Source organism: Clinocottus analis, unplaced genomic scaffold (assembly GCF_023055335.1).
Source record: "Clinocottus analis isolate CAN_PGR_092001 unplaced genomic scaffold, fCliAna1.0.p SCAF_7, whole genome shotgun sequence".
In the NCBI taxonomy this organism is placed as follows: domain Eukaryota; kingdom Metazoa; phylum Chordata; class Actinopteri; order Perciformes; family Cottidae; genus Clinocottus; species Clinocottus analis.
Window position 1 is genome coordinate 19792417 of NW_027176229.1, and position 14882 is coordinate 19807298.

The window sequence follows — 14882 nt, forward strand, 5'->3', positions numbered from 1 at the left end:
CGCTTAATCTGTGCGTCAGATTCCCTCTTTAACAGGATATAGAATTTGTGCACACTATGCTCTAAGTCATATGATAATGCCTTGCTTTATTAAGTGATCTAGAATGTTTGAGATGGCAATGCAAAATGTAAAAATACTATTAAGTTTACTTTGGCATAACAACCTGCTGTTGTGTTTATGCTTTACCTCCGGTCATCTTTCTGTCCCTCTGTGTGTGTTTGTTCAACAGATAGCCACCCAGATTGCAGTACTGATAGCCAAGGTGGCCCGTCTGGACTGCCCCAGGCAATGGCCAGAGCTCATCCCCATTCTGCTCGAGTCTGTGAAGGGTCAGGACGGCCTGCAGCAGCACAGGGCGCTGCTAACCTTCTATCATGTCACCAAAACCCTAGCGTCCAAACGTCTGGCACATGACAGGCGGCTCTTCCAGGATGTAAGGCCGCTTTTATTTGTTTTAGCTATTTGTCTGTCTGTCAGCACTCTCAGCTTTTATGTCATTGCAACTTTTAATTTGGTATTTGGTTGCTTGTCATTCTTAGTCATTATGCCTCTCTGGTTTTCTTTTCTCGCCACTTGATGCAGTTGCTGTGCACATCTGAAATATAAGGGGAATTTAGGTCAATAAGTAAAGAAAAATCAAACTTGAACTCTGTCTGCTGAACGTTGCTGCTTTTGACCTCTTCTTTATATTCTTGTGTTCTGGTCTCTGACTTTGTCGTGTTCCTTTTTTCTCCCCGCAAAACCTTTTTTCATGTGAATAGATGAATCCAAGATCGTCCTGACTGTTGCATGTGTTTCAGTCTTTGCCTGTAGGAGATGCTGTTTAGCCGCTGTATGACTCAAATCCGAGATTTATGGCAGCCAGATTCTCTCTGCATGCCTGTGTTTGTTTTCATGCATGACTGGAGCGAGATTGATGTGTTTGGGAATATATTTGTGTGTGTGTGTATATAAGAGAGATTGTGTTCACAGGAGGGTTGTCTGTGTGAGGTAATGTGTCTTTCAGAGAGGGAGTGAATTAGAGCAAAATGCAAATGTATTGCCATCCGTGGTTTTAAAGAACTCAAGACTTGAGCAGAAAAATAGTCATGAAGAGGGCGGTTTTAGGGGGAACAAGAAATCAAGCGGACCAGCGGCGAGAAGACTGAGACCAGAATAAGAGTGACAGAGACAGACCAGTGGACATCAGAGACAGCGGCTGAGGCCAAATAGTTGGATGTTGTGCAGAGGCAATCCTCTATGCCAAAATGTGAGCCCTTAGGCAGTACGAGGAACAAAAGCATTCTGAGCCATCAAACCGTGCAGTTTTTAAATGAGACACTGATCACTTTGAATCTGAATAGCCCATGGACTATCCCACCCCGTCACGACAACTGACCAGGCCAGTGTGTGCGTGTGCGCGGGCACATCATGGATAATAAAGAGGTGGGAAGACAAAGGACAATACAACACCCTTATGGGGGGAGGCAGCAGCAGCCCTGCAGCACCAGCACTGGGGCTGAAATTGAGTCATTTAATACAAAGTCAGATTTGAACCTCAAATGACCTCAGATTGTGGAGCTTGTGTTCACGTTGGTTATTTGTATACAACTACTACACCTGTCAAGGTCGTCTCTGCCTCCTTAAACACCTGGCATTACCGCTTCGTTGACAGCTTTATGTACATGTGGGAATACACCAAAGACACGTTGAGGACGGAAATAATTTTAAGTGTGGTCGGGCCGCATTTGGTCACATTCTTTATGCAGTGTGTACGGGGGATGTGTCCTGGGACACATTGGAGGTCTGCCTACTCAACTGGCGACCTCTGTGTAAGCGGGAGAAGGAACGTATGCCAATAGCGTCATATTAAAGTGCACCAGCACAACAGGCCAAATGGAAAAAGGACTGAGGATGGATACAGATATATTAAGAGTGCATCAAGCATCTTGGGCGGTTTAGTTCGCCTGCAACACACCAAGGAATAGACCCCTTATATTCTCTATATTGTGTTGACTTATTCTAATTCAAATTCATAGTAGACAAGGCAGGAAGGTGCATTGTTGCGTCCCATTGGTTCAAAACGACACATTTGGACGTTGCGAACGGAAAAAGATATATTATGTGTTTATTTGCATATAGAGCGAGGAGGTCTCAAGGGAATGGTCACCTGATATGCATTCTGATGCTAGGTGTGAAATGACGGAGAGCTGCATGTTGGTGCCGAATGCGAACATGGCTTCTTTCCTGCGTCGAAGCTCCGAGCTGTCGTTTTTTACTGTGGGTTGCACCTGTTTACGTTTTGGAAAGAACAATGTGTTTAGTCACCGGCGACCTGAATGTTACCTTTGCCATTTATTCACAGACATGTATCTGCATTGAGCAACGAGTAGCTCTTCATTTCTAAGCCCCCTCTCCCTTTCCCTCTTTATTTACACTGTTTTTATGGCACCGTATTTAGCCCAGACGTAATGTGCACATAAGTGCTGTTACGCGGGTGTAGGCGTTGAGCACGTCGTCTTCTACTCGATGAGAGTGCGCTCTTCTCTCGAGTCCTTCGCCCAAACCTAAAACAGTCGGGAGACCATGTTGACTGCATCACAGAAGATGACTGGGCGGCCCATCTACCAGCTCTTGGTTTTTCCCCGGCTCATCTGCTGATGCTCAGGCTTTAAACTCCACTCATGCGCCAGACACAGCGCTGAGCGGATAGTGGGAGAAGAAGGGAAAGAGGAGCTGATGAAGAAGGATGGCGTGGGCGTGTAAGAGAAGAAGTGATTGAAGTAACCGAGGGCCGCTGGTGACACGAGGAGGGATCACATCAGAAGAAGTTATGGAGTAATGAAGAAAATGGTGTAAAGATAAAGTTGAGGCTGTATTGAAGGAGAAGGATGGAATTGGGGCACTTTTAGAAGTTGTTTCTGCACACTGCCATCTTAGAAAGAAGGGGAAGAAGTGAGGAGAGAACTGGATGGAGAAAAGGCTTGTGCCTGCTGCCTTTATCTGTAAGACGTAAAATACAGGATTGAAAAATTAAGTTACTAAAAACATGAAGAGTAAGCAAGAGGAACACCATAATAAAAAATAACATTTATCTTAAAAATGTATCCATGAACAGGCACCGCAAATAGCCTCAACACGTGTTGCATAATGCAATTGTACAAGTGAAAATTATATTGAAAAAATGGACTCTTGTTGGCACTAAACAGGATGATTTAGCAGTCTTAATCTAACAATTTAACTGTGGATGATATTGCCTCAGCAGTAGCGTGGAAGATAAGATGAGATAAAAACTGATACGGAAGTCTGGGACATGCACATCGAAGCAAATCTTACACTCACTGTAATCCTCGAGCACCTTCAAACTCACTGAGAGAGAACGAGCAATGGAATATTGAGTTTTTTCTGTAACCAGGATGATTCCACGGACACAAAAAAACGTTTCCGCCTTGTGGTAATACGTGGCAGAATGATTTTGCTTAATTTACTTAATTACTTAAATACTGAATAATTTTTTAAAATTTGAAACCTTGTGGGGTAGCCATAAAGAGGTTTTAAAGATACAACATGGAGTTTTGTTGCTTTTTGGGACAAAAAAATGCAGTAAGTTAAGAGAGGAACGGGGCAGGTGATAACCAGCATTTGGCTTTGTGCTTTTGAGTAATAATAGAGGGGCAATTTCCCACTGGATGTGTATTCATAAACAGATGAAATGAGCTGCACTTTTCTTGGATGGCTTTGCTTCACGGGTTCTTCCTCCTGGAATAGGGAATTGGCTTGCAGATGGAGGAAAATGTCTGCTTTTTTTATTTTTTTTTTAAAGAATTTGCTTCTTTGTTGTCTCTGTCTGCAGTTGTGAAGAGGAGCATACGCACAGATACACATACGCGTTGCAATTTTTTTTTACACACACACACCTCATGGATGGGAAAAATAATGTATTCTTGGATGCATCAGAATTCTCTATTGAATAATTTAGCAACAATTCACAAAAACTCATTAATTGGAATTCAGATGGTTCCCCATTCACCAGTAATCAGCCTAATACCAGACTTCCTCTGTGTGGGTTACTTATTAAAAAGTTTAACGTTGGAGCTTTAATGAATAGGATCTTTGTTTAATAAGGAGTGGATTATTATTACGTCGCAGTTACATGGGATGTAGATGGAATCTGCTATCAGGGGACTTCAGTAGTTTGTGTTCAAATTTCTGTTTTCAAGTGTGGGAAGCTGTGCCAATAGTTAATAAGTTTAAGTAAGAACGGTTTGAAAAATAAAAGTTGTCTAATAATGCTTTTTACTGGGACATGCACTGATATCAATATCAGATATCGGGCCGATACCTACTCGGATAGCTGGATCGGGTGTGACGATATTCATTTTAATTCTTCTTTAAGAATAACCAAGGTGTTGCTGCACTAAAAAGGTTTACACATACATTGTAATGCCGGTTTTAATCTGTTCAATTGGCTGTGGAAAACAAAAAAATATATATAATGGAAGAGACAACACTGATTGAAGGGCAATCAGTGTTTTCCGTTGCATTATGAGTTTGCCCAAAAAGAAATCCACACCCTTCATTAGTATGATCAGACGCTGTAATTTTCGTCCGTGTTTCGTAGGGCCCAAGGTTTTGGACCTGTGGACTACAGTTTAAACAACCGATTTTAAAAACAGCACACCAAGAGTGTGGAAGTCGGAAGAAGAATTTGAGAATGTTTTCTCAAACTTGATTCATCACTTTTTCGGTTCCATACGTTGGATTAGTCTGGTATCCCAGGAATGGAAAGTGCCAAGCTTGAGAGAAATCTCTCCAAAGAAGAAAATGGCGAGCCTTGCAGTTTTCTGTAAGGAAAGTATCAAAGCCTATGCTGCGCTGTCTAAGTAGGGATTTCTCTTTCAGTTGGCACACACCACCAACCTCACCACTGCTTCTCAGATCTTTCCCACTTGACATTCCCGCGTTGCCCCTCACACATAGTGTTATCGCCCTAGAGTTCAGTTCCTTTCTTTGATACGTCATCCGCAAATTAATTATCAGTGTGTTTGCCTTAATCAAGTAGCAGAAATGACTTTAACTATCACATTTAACACCATTTGAATACCTGATGGTGTGGTTTCCTTTCAGCTGGAAAACATGGACCTGCTTGAATATTGAGGCGCTAGGGTTGGATAGTCACTGAGATATACTGTTTACCTCTTTTCAGTTCTGTTTATTCTTTTTATGAAAACAACGACCGACACATAATCCAAAACTCATTGTTGTGCCGTGGCAGATTGATTATATTGTCTGCGCTACTGGGCCAGACTGCACAGTGGATGGGACAGAGAATACTTTTGTCTACTTTCTTTTTGATTATCTTTACAGGAGAATGCATTTATAGAAAAAAACAACAAATTGGTTTGGGTTCAATGTTATGGCAGTGACTGTAATAGGAAGTTTATTTAGAGCTAAATTAGACTTGAGACTCAGACATCCCTCTCTTTCCCTCCTCATTTGTTCCGTTAGACTGTTTTATGTGGAAGTGCTTTTGTATTTGTATCAGTGTCGGTGTGTAACGGAGTCGCTGACGTTTATAGGTGATATATGCAAATACGATTGCGATTTAATTTCACGTGGGACCAAGAATGACCTCAAATGCCCGCTTTCAAATGAGACCACTTATCCAGACTCATTTGGATGTGTGTGATCGACTGTACTGTTTGTGTGTGTGTGTACGTTGGCAGCTGGCTTCGGGCATCTACAGCTTCGCATGCTCCCTCTGGAGCCATCACACCGACTGCTTCCTCCAGCAGATCTACGCCAGAGATGAGGCCACAGCCCTCGGCTCGCTGGAGAGGACGCTGCTCTCTCTTAAAGGTAGCGACACTTTGCACTCATGCCCATGAAGGTCCCCGACACAGCTGCAAAGAGGCTGCGGTGATCTCTAACTACAAATTACCTCCTTGAATCGCTCACTCCATCTCATAATTCATGCATTTCATGGTTCCACCCACAAAAACGTATTGAAGAGGACAACTTGTTAACTTCTGTAAATATGCACATGTGCCGCTACTTTGTTAAACATCAGTCAAGTGGGGATGAATGTGCAATTAGCGTCAATCCCGCATACTAATCCATCATTCTCTATCTGCCCCGCTCAGTGCTTCGCAAGTTGACAGTCTTCGGGTTTCAAGAGCCACAGCAGAATATGGAAGTGATGGTGAGTCTTGAGTTATTTCAGCTGTGCCTGTTAAGAAGCCCTCCTATTTCTTAAAAAAAAAAAAAAGTTTGCTGTTGTTGGTCGGAGTTAAAAATGACTCCGATCACACTTCGCAATGTGTGGATGGCCGTGAAGATCGAAAGTGCCTTAAGCCTTGTTACGGTTCAAAGAGTCGAGACTTTGGTGTGAGCTCTTCACCCACTCTGTGAGAAGAAAGTCCATCCCCATGAAACTGTTAATTTAATTTAGTTTAAATCTCTCTGGTTCAAATAAAAATATCGTAAGCATGTGCCTGGATGGGGTTTTAGTTGCCCCTATGGCTTAGAGTTAATGGAATCGTTTGCACAAAATTTCCCAGCCCTGGGAACTCCGGCCGCAGATTCTCCCTACTTCCTGTTTTGGTGAAAGAATATCAACACATGCTATCGAGAGACTAATGCTAAAAGGGTTAAGATGTTATTTTTTTGCAAGGGAGATTTAACTTTTCAGATTATCCTTTAAAGAAACATAGCGTGTTATCTCCAGGGTGGGGCTGGGTACTGAAACTAGGTAGCGCTTATACACCTGAGCCCATACAACCTCTACCTAGAACAGTGTTTCTTGAACCCGCTACGCAGTCATGTAATATTGCTAAGTCGTGGAGGACAAACAATGTATTCAAACTGAAATGCCACGAAAGCTTGATTGAATACAGTCAGGTTGCCGAGATTTTGTATCATTATGAACTGACCATTTTTAATCGAGTGGTTGACCAAAATATACAATTACATTTTTTTATTTTGCAGAATTGATTTGGTGTACATTGTACACCAAATCCTTTTTTAAACCGAGAGCTACTTTTAAACCGAGAGCTACTTTGAGGTACAAAATAATCCGAAGGGCTGCTTGTTTGATACAAACTTCCTAAACAACAAAGTTGCACAGATCACCTTTTAATTATATTATATGTGAACTGTCTAATCACATATCAATGTTATTCCTCACAATAATTATTAACAATTTCCACAACAATGATGGTAGGAAAAATGTTTTTATCACTTTGTTAGAAAAATTTAAATAAAGTTATATCCGTGCAAAAAATAACTAATATTTAGTTACAACTAAATAGCTTATTGTGGAAAAAATGAGCTATTTTTTTGCAAAACAAAACAGATGTGTGAGCATCAGATTGCATCAGTGGCTTAGTGAGCTGCTTTCCTCTACATATCTTTTTAAAACGGGGTTGTAGATTTGAAACATACTCTTAATTCATGCTTAATGAGCTGAGGTCTGTTTTCTGATAAAAGACGCAACAGCAGAAAAGACCTCACGTAGATCTCATAAAAATCGGATTTGGCAAAATGCCAACACTCGGCGAGTCGCGCATGCGCAAAGCAATCTGTTAACGGCGTACGTTGAACTTTTAAAATCAGCATTTCCTCTTGCTTCCCAGAGACTCTCGACATGCGAAGTCAGAAACGTTGTTTATGGAGCTCCAGGCTGCAGCCTGTTGGTCTTGACCCGCATGTACATGAACTGATAGGTTTTAAAACTGATATCGGTTAGCTTAAAATAGTGTTAGCTTAAAGCAGCAAATCCCATTGAAAAGCACGCAACATATTTTTCGCTGCTCTCTCTCTCTCTCTCTCTGTCCCATTTTGTGGGACACAGTGCTCTCTGCGCACCCGTGTTTGAGGCAGAACTCCGCTGCTTGCGATACAGAGCAGAGCTTTAACGCGACCATGGTCGGTTGATAACTTTAAAAAAATAATAATTTTAGAACACGTCTCGCGGGCACCGTGTTGGCTACCTCGAGCGCATACAGCGCTAACCGCTGAGCTAGCATAGCCCAAAACACTCACAGGCTAAAAGCTCTGTCATTAAATACACAAACTCATCAGGAGTCTTGCGTTTAAACAATATATGCTAACCGCAAAGCTAGCAGGAGCGAGCCAAAGCAGTGATCCATCTCCACAACATGCCATTCATTTAGCACTAACCGCTAAACTGGCTTAGTGGTTAGCGCTGTACTGCATCTCATTTGTCTTTGCAAATCGAATATAAACAAACCAACAAAATTGGCCCAAAAAACACAAACAGCGCTGCAGTGGCCGCTGTGGTTGGAAGAAATGTGAATTCGTGTGTTGCCCATCTCATGAATCTGTACATTACTGATCAAAGTCATATATTTTTGAATATTTTATAAATACGTCCATATTCACAAAGCCTTAACCTGATTGGTCAATAATATTACCCACAATTCCCCGGGGCACTTCCATGCCATATTAAAGCCTAAAGTAGTTCAAACTGTACCATGACTGTAAATGATTTGTGCATTTAGTGCTTTAAATTGAAAGCCAGGATATTGTGTTATTGGGGCGGTGTTGCGCGCCACTGTTTCAAGCCACATCCTTTCAGACATTGACCCCTCCCATCGCCGTCTCTAGGAGGGCGAGTATGAATGGAAGGGTGCTGTTCAGCACTGGACCCGCTCTCCTCACCATACGTCTGTACATAAGTTACCCCAGTGGGAATACCCCAGAGGGCTTGCTGTGGCCTGCTATGCTAGAGGTAGGTGACTACCTGTGGGAGAGAAAAGGCTGGCACTGTGCAGAGGCTTGGAATGGAACAGCACCACCCCCGACCCGACTGACTGACTGACCCCACTTTTAAACATTGATGATACAATGTGAAATGACTGATGACATTATGAAATATATAATGAATACAATATTTATATAATTAAAAAAACATAATTTAAATATTGAAAATATTTAATTATATGATAATAGTATATATAATATGTAGTTAATATTAATATTCTAAAAGAAAAGATGTATAATTTTATTTAAATATTGGAAATATAAAAATATGAAATGTATAATACATCATATTGATATATATATATATATATATATATATATATATATATATATATATATATATATATATATATATATATATACATGTATGAACATGTATATGTAAATAATGAACAGACAAATGTTTCTTCTGGTACCTGTTCTGGATTTATATACTTAACTTGCTGTTGCTCCGAGAGTGCCTGTTATATTGTTCTGATAACATTACTTTAAAATAAAAGCGTGCAATACACTAGTTTTTCATTCATTATGGAATTGTGCGCATAATGCGATAAATTGCTGTTAATCACAGAAAAATCATGCGATTAATGACAGTATATCGTTCTGGACTGAATTGATCGTAACATAAAGTGATAAAGAAAAGAAGTGATAGTTGCTCAAAATAAATCCAAATTGTCTTTTTGACTCTAAGTGTTGTTTGACATACAGTATAGTCTTAGAAGTTCATTGAGTTGCTTCTCTTTGTCACTCAGTCTACGTCTCTCTTATTATTTCTTTTATTGGTCTATTTGTTTAGTTTTTCTCTCTTGTCAGACAGGAGTTTGCAGGGGACGTTCTTTGACCGAAGTAAATGTGTTTACTGTGCTCTATTATTCCACTAATGAGACAGCTTTTAGCTTGCATGCTGAAGGTTGTATAATGGTTGAAGCAGTCCCATTAAAATGTAATTTGCCTTGAGCTGGCCCTGGTTATTCCAGATCAGCGAGCAGAAAATAGTTTGGAGTAAATATTTCATGTTCACATCACATGTTTATGCTGATATTATCTCGTCCTACTTTAACTTGTCGATACCACATATAAATGAAGTTATTCAGCTGAGGTGTGTTAACACAGCGATAGGGTCACTGTGTTTTCTTTCTTCTATAATTTGTGTTGCTTTTGACCAGGGAAGTATTGCATATAACTGCTGAAGTTATCACTTAATAAGGATATCATGGTCCAATGCGCAGCTTACACTTAAATATGATGGCAACATTTGAGCATTGAAAAGTAGGAAACCTCTTTTATCTCGTAGTACAATTTTGTATTTTGTCTACTAACCATAGCAATCACAGTTTATTATTCCAAACATATTAAGAGATCTATCGCTGTTTAAAAGAGCAGCAGGTCATATATTGGTCATATTCTTTTGTCCCTTTTGCTTCTGTATAGAAATAAATGAGCAACATTATGCATCCAGTTACTCATCTGACTCAGACTGATATCATAACTTCATTTTTTTCTCTCATTTTCCTAATTTTAGCTTCTATTCATTTCTATACATCTCTGCTACATATTGGACTCATATAGCCTCAGTGTTAGATTTTATTTTTATTTATTTATTATTATGTTGGCAATGTCTATTGCGAATCCATTCATGTCTCTCCATTGACTAAACACACATTTGTGTGTAATCACCAGTGTTCACATCTCAATCGGGATGTATCTGGCACCAGCTTCCACGATCTGTAACAAATTGAACTGAAAGAAAGTTAATTGTTGTTAATAGGAACAGGTGAGGTGAATCTGATGTCATTTAAATACATCGGATGCAATTACTGTTGCTCAAATGAATGATTAATTCAGTTATTTAATACACTTTCACAAGTTAAGCTTTTTTAATCCAGTAATAGGAATCGTCATCCAGATCAGTTTGACAGTTCTCAACTGCTCCCTGAGATTTCTTTTTAATTTAACATGTTTCTTAACTGATCACTTCATGCAACCCTTTTTCAAATATTTCATGTGATGGTTTAAAGATGTGTCTTGCTCTTTTTATCTGACTTATTGATAGGTCATTACGGTGTTGATGGCTTGTCCTCTCTATTTTTTCCTCTTGCTTCGATGGTACTGTGTTGCTGATAAAATTGTAAAATCATATTATTTCATTTTAGAAATCTGAGCCTGCAGGTTGCTTACCGAAGAAGTAATTAAGCAACCTGCAGCGAACCGAATAAACTCCTCCCGGCGAAGGGGAAGACGGTATTTAACTGAGTCATGATGTGTAGCTCAGTTGCCTGCAGCACAACAGGCCTGAAATGTAAAAAGGGAATCTTGATAATAAGCCGGCCCCGAATCTTCTAATTAGGCGTAATGTTCAATAACAATCTTGCTGTTAATAGGCTGACATTTTTCTTCCCCACCCAATATGTTGTTTTTTTCTACTTTCTAGCTATCAAGTAAAATCTTGAGGCTCAAACTCCCCTAACTACAGCAATTATGTGTAACAAGTAATATACATAAGTATAAAAAGGAAATGAGAATCTAGGGATTTTACTTATTTCACATGAATAAGCAGAATCTAAACGGCAATGTAGTAAATTCATAATGAGCAAACATACACACATAGTTATGCATAGTGTCTTCTGGAGGATAACAAAGAAGCGAAGTCTTCACAGCAACATTTTAATTAACAAAGTTGTTAAAGATAAGCCTACTGAAGAAAACTGTTGAGTAACGTATGTGTGTTGCCTGCTGTAACACTGCAATGCTAACTACCTGTAACATAAAGAGAAACTAAACATAATCAAACCAAGTCGGGTTCCTGACCCCCTCCCCCCCATCCCCCACCAGTCCTCCAGAAGGGAAAGGGTGCCATCTTGGAATCACCTAGCTTATGTATATCCATACTACCAATACTCTTGTATGCCAGAAAATGATTTAGTATGTCAAAAATACCAGCATGTCCTCCTGCAAAAGGTCACATTTTGCAGTACTATACAAGCCAGCATTCTCTTCTCACTATTCTGACCCACAATCCTCTTTGCAGCGAACATATGAGTAAAAGGGTCAAAGCTCCACATGCAATGAAATGACAAAGTAGTAAAGCCTAATTGAATTCATACATCATGCAAAAATATAGGCTTTGTAAGAGCAGCTGCATTATGTATTAAAAGTAAAAAAGAAAAAGTCTGCAATTTGAAACTCTGTGGTGAGGACTGAGGAAAAGCAAACTGAAGGCCTGTTCCAACACATGCAGACGTTGTTTGTAGCTGGGGTGTTTGGGGGGGGGTCTCTAATAATCCTGTTGGCTTTCTTCTGACGCTGCTGGGTGCAGAAGTCCTCCCTGTAAGTGGCAGCTCCCTCCTGGCGATGTGCCGGGTAGTTTTCAACACCGTCTGTAGAGCGATGGAGCAGCAGGTCAGGATACAAGGGAGTGCTTAATGCGTAACCTTGTCATCTGGGGTGTTGAGGATCAGGGTGGAGGATATGGCGGTGCCTCTCGACACATCCTGGGGTCAACCCGTCAGGAAGCCCAATATCTTTTCAAATAGGGCGCTGTTGAGCCCCAGGTCTGAGATTGATGACGGGATTAGAGGGCACAATGGTGCTGAATGCTGAACTATAGTCTATGAACAACATTCAAACAGACGTGTTCCTCCAGTCCAGGTGGGACAGGGCAGGATGAGGACAATATTGAGTTACTTGACGCTGAACTTTTTTCCTCTGAGCACCAACGGATGTTTTATACGTGGTCCGTACGGTCATGGAAAACCTGGAAAAGTAATGGAATTTTTACATGGGTATTTCCAGGGCTGAAAAAGTCCTTAAAGAAAACAAAAAATCCCCAAAGTTTTGGAAAAGTCATGGAAATGTGTTGTGTATGAACCCTGTTCGTATCAAATTAGTTTATTACAATAGAAACAAAAACATTGGTGTTTGCTGAAAAAAAAAAAAAAGATTATGAAGCTTGTCTAAAGACACGACTTAAGTATTTTTCATCAGTTCACGAATTTAACATGAAATGTACGGGGGGCCCAGCTGTTGTATATAGCAAACTGGCACCGTAGTCGTTTGTTTTGTGGCTGTAGTTCACCCGTGACGCGGCCAGTTGCAAGTTTTAGTGAGTTAGTAATCCCTAGAAAGGAAGACCATTGTCAGTTTCCACACAAGCTGCCACAGTGATGAATTTCAAGCTTTCCTTAACAACTTACTTGCTTTAAAACTTGTGCTTTGTAAAAAGCCCAAAAATAGATATGTTCTTTATTCTCAGTATGTCTGTTTGCAACATCCACGCGTTTACAAGCATCTTTGTGTCAATCCAAAGCATTTAAAAAAAATAAATAGATTATGGATTTCAACAATCCACCTCGAAACTCTAAACCTGGAGCCAAATCTGTGCATGTATATTGTTAAAGACCACACACGGTTGAAACAGTCATCAGATTTTAATCCTAAATTGCGACCCACTGTTATCCGGAAGATTCTGCCTCAGATTGAACTCGGTTGTTCGGTTGACGCTCTCATCTACTTTTACAAACGGCTTCTCGATTAGTGCTGACACGCTCGTTTAATGCTCATCCGCACTCTGTCTCAAATTTCCATCCTTTTCGTTACCACCTCAATCCATTTTGCTGACATTCATAAACTCCTCACTTCATCTCGGTGTATTGTTTCACCGCCGGGCCTCACTTCTCTTCCCCTTTTTAGTTATCAAACCGTTTTTCCCATCACGACTTGTTCAGCTGAAAACTTTTGCATTATTCTCTTCTAATTTCCTGCGTGCTCTATTTGAGTATTGTTCTCGTTTTCTTTCACCCACCTTGCCTCCCCCTCTTTTTCTAAATCCCACCATTACCCTAACGAGTGCCTGCCGTGCATGTTGTTCTTTGTCGTCTCCCGCCCTCTCTGCCGCGCTCCTCCTGCGACCCCCTCTTTCTTCACCAGACTCCGTTCGGAGCTGTACGTACAGGCTGAGGCGCTGTGATTAATGGCAGTGCTGTTAACCTCATGGCTGAACATTAACGCAGACCTAAACCGATTGCATCTCCATCTATCATCTCATTTCTCATGCGAAGCCGCGTCTACACCAGGCTCCAGAAAATTGATTCTCTTTCATATGGTGTAGCTGGCACTTTTATTTATACTTGTGTTTGTGTGTGTGCTCACACACACACACACACACACACACACACACACACACACACACACACACACACACACACACACACACACACGCGCACTAAAGTTATTCCTTTGTTAATAGATCTCCATCTGAGCAATACTGATGAAGCAATCACAAGTGATTCAACTGCAGAAATGTCAAAGAGATTAAACTTGATCTCACCCTCTTCATTTCTTTCCTTTCAGGGTTTCCTGAATGCAGTGTTTGAGAGGCTAACACAGTTCTTGGAATGCTGTGAGTACTTGTCTTTTTTTCTCTCTCTCTTTCTCTCTCCTGGATCTCTGATCTGAAGCTTCTCCCTTCAGTAAACAAACTCAGTCACTGCTGACTAATGTAATGCACATGAAAGGGTCCTACTTAATAGACTGTACGGTACACAAACGCCAGGTCTCCTGATAGCGTATAGCATGACGTAGGTGTCAAATTGAAACTTCAGGGGCCGAGTCATGAAAAATGTCACTAAGTTCAGTGTTAACACGCACTTCAGACATTTTATGCATTTTTATATCCCCGCTTGGGCGACAGTTGTGGCTGCATCGTGTTTTCAGGTTATTACAAGGTTCGTCCGTCGGTCCATCTGGGCCATTCTTGTAAACACAATTTCTTAGGAACGTCTGTACTTAAGGATAAACTAATTAGATTTGGTGATGAACGGTCATCATCGCCTCACAAAACATTTTCTTTGGCCATAACTCAAGAATTCATATTTAAATTAAGACCATTTCCCATATCTGCTTGGCGGAGAATATTCTCTTCTTTTTCTGATGTTTTGTCAATTTCTATCTGAAGGAACAACATACAATTTTAACTGTATTTTTTAATAACTATCTGTCAGACCTGCAGATCACTGCGATTACTTTGAGCATCATGCATTGGAATTGATTACAATATAATACGTGTGTGATTAAGGTAGTTTATTTTGGACATGCACTTCATGAGTTTCCTAAAAGGTTCT

General features: G+C 40.5%; 1 protein-coding gene across 1 annotated transcript in view; it reads left to right on the plus strand.

Moving 5' to 3' along the window:
* The window catches only part of ipo11 (importin 11), a 100285-nt gene that overhangs the window by 9324 nt on the left and 76079 nt on the right, over nucleotides 1–14882 (plus strand). Inside the window, exons 5-8 of the mRNA XM_068566383.1 lie at nucleotides 230–433; nucleotides 5706–5838; nucleotides 6123–6181; nucleotides 14113–14161. Coding sequence (XP_068422484.1) covers nucleotides 230–433; nucleotides 5706–5838; nucleotides 6123–6181; nucleotides 14113–14161 — 445 coding nt within the window. The remainder of the gene's footprint in view (nucleotides 1–229; nucleotides 434–5705; nucleotides 5839–6122; nucleotides 6182–14112; nucleotides 14162–14882) is intronic.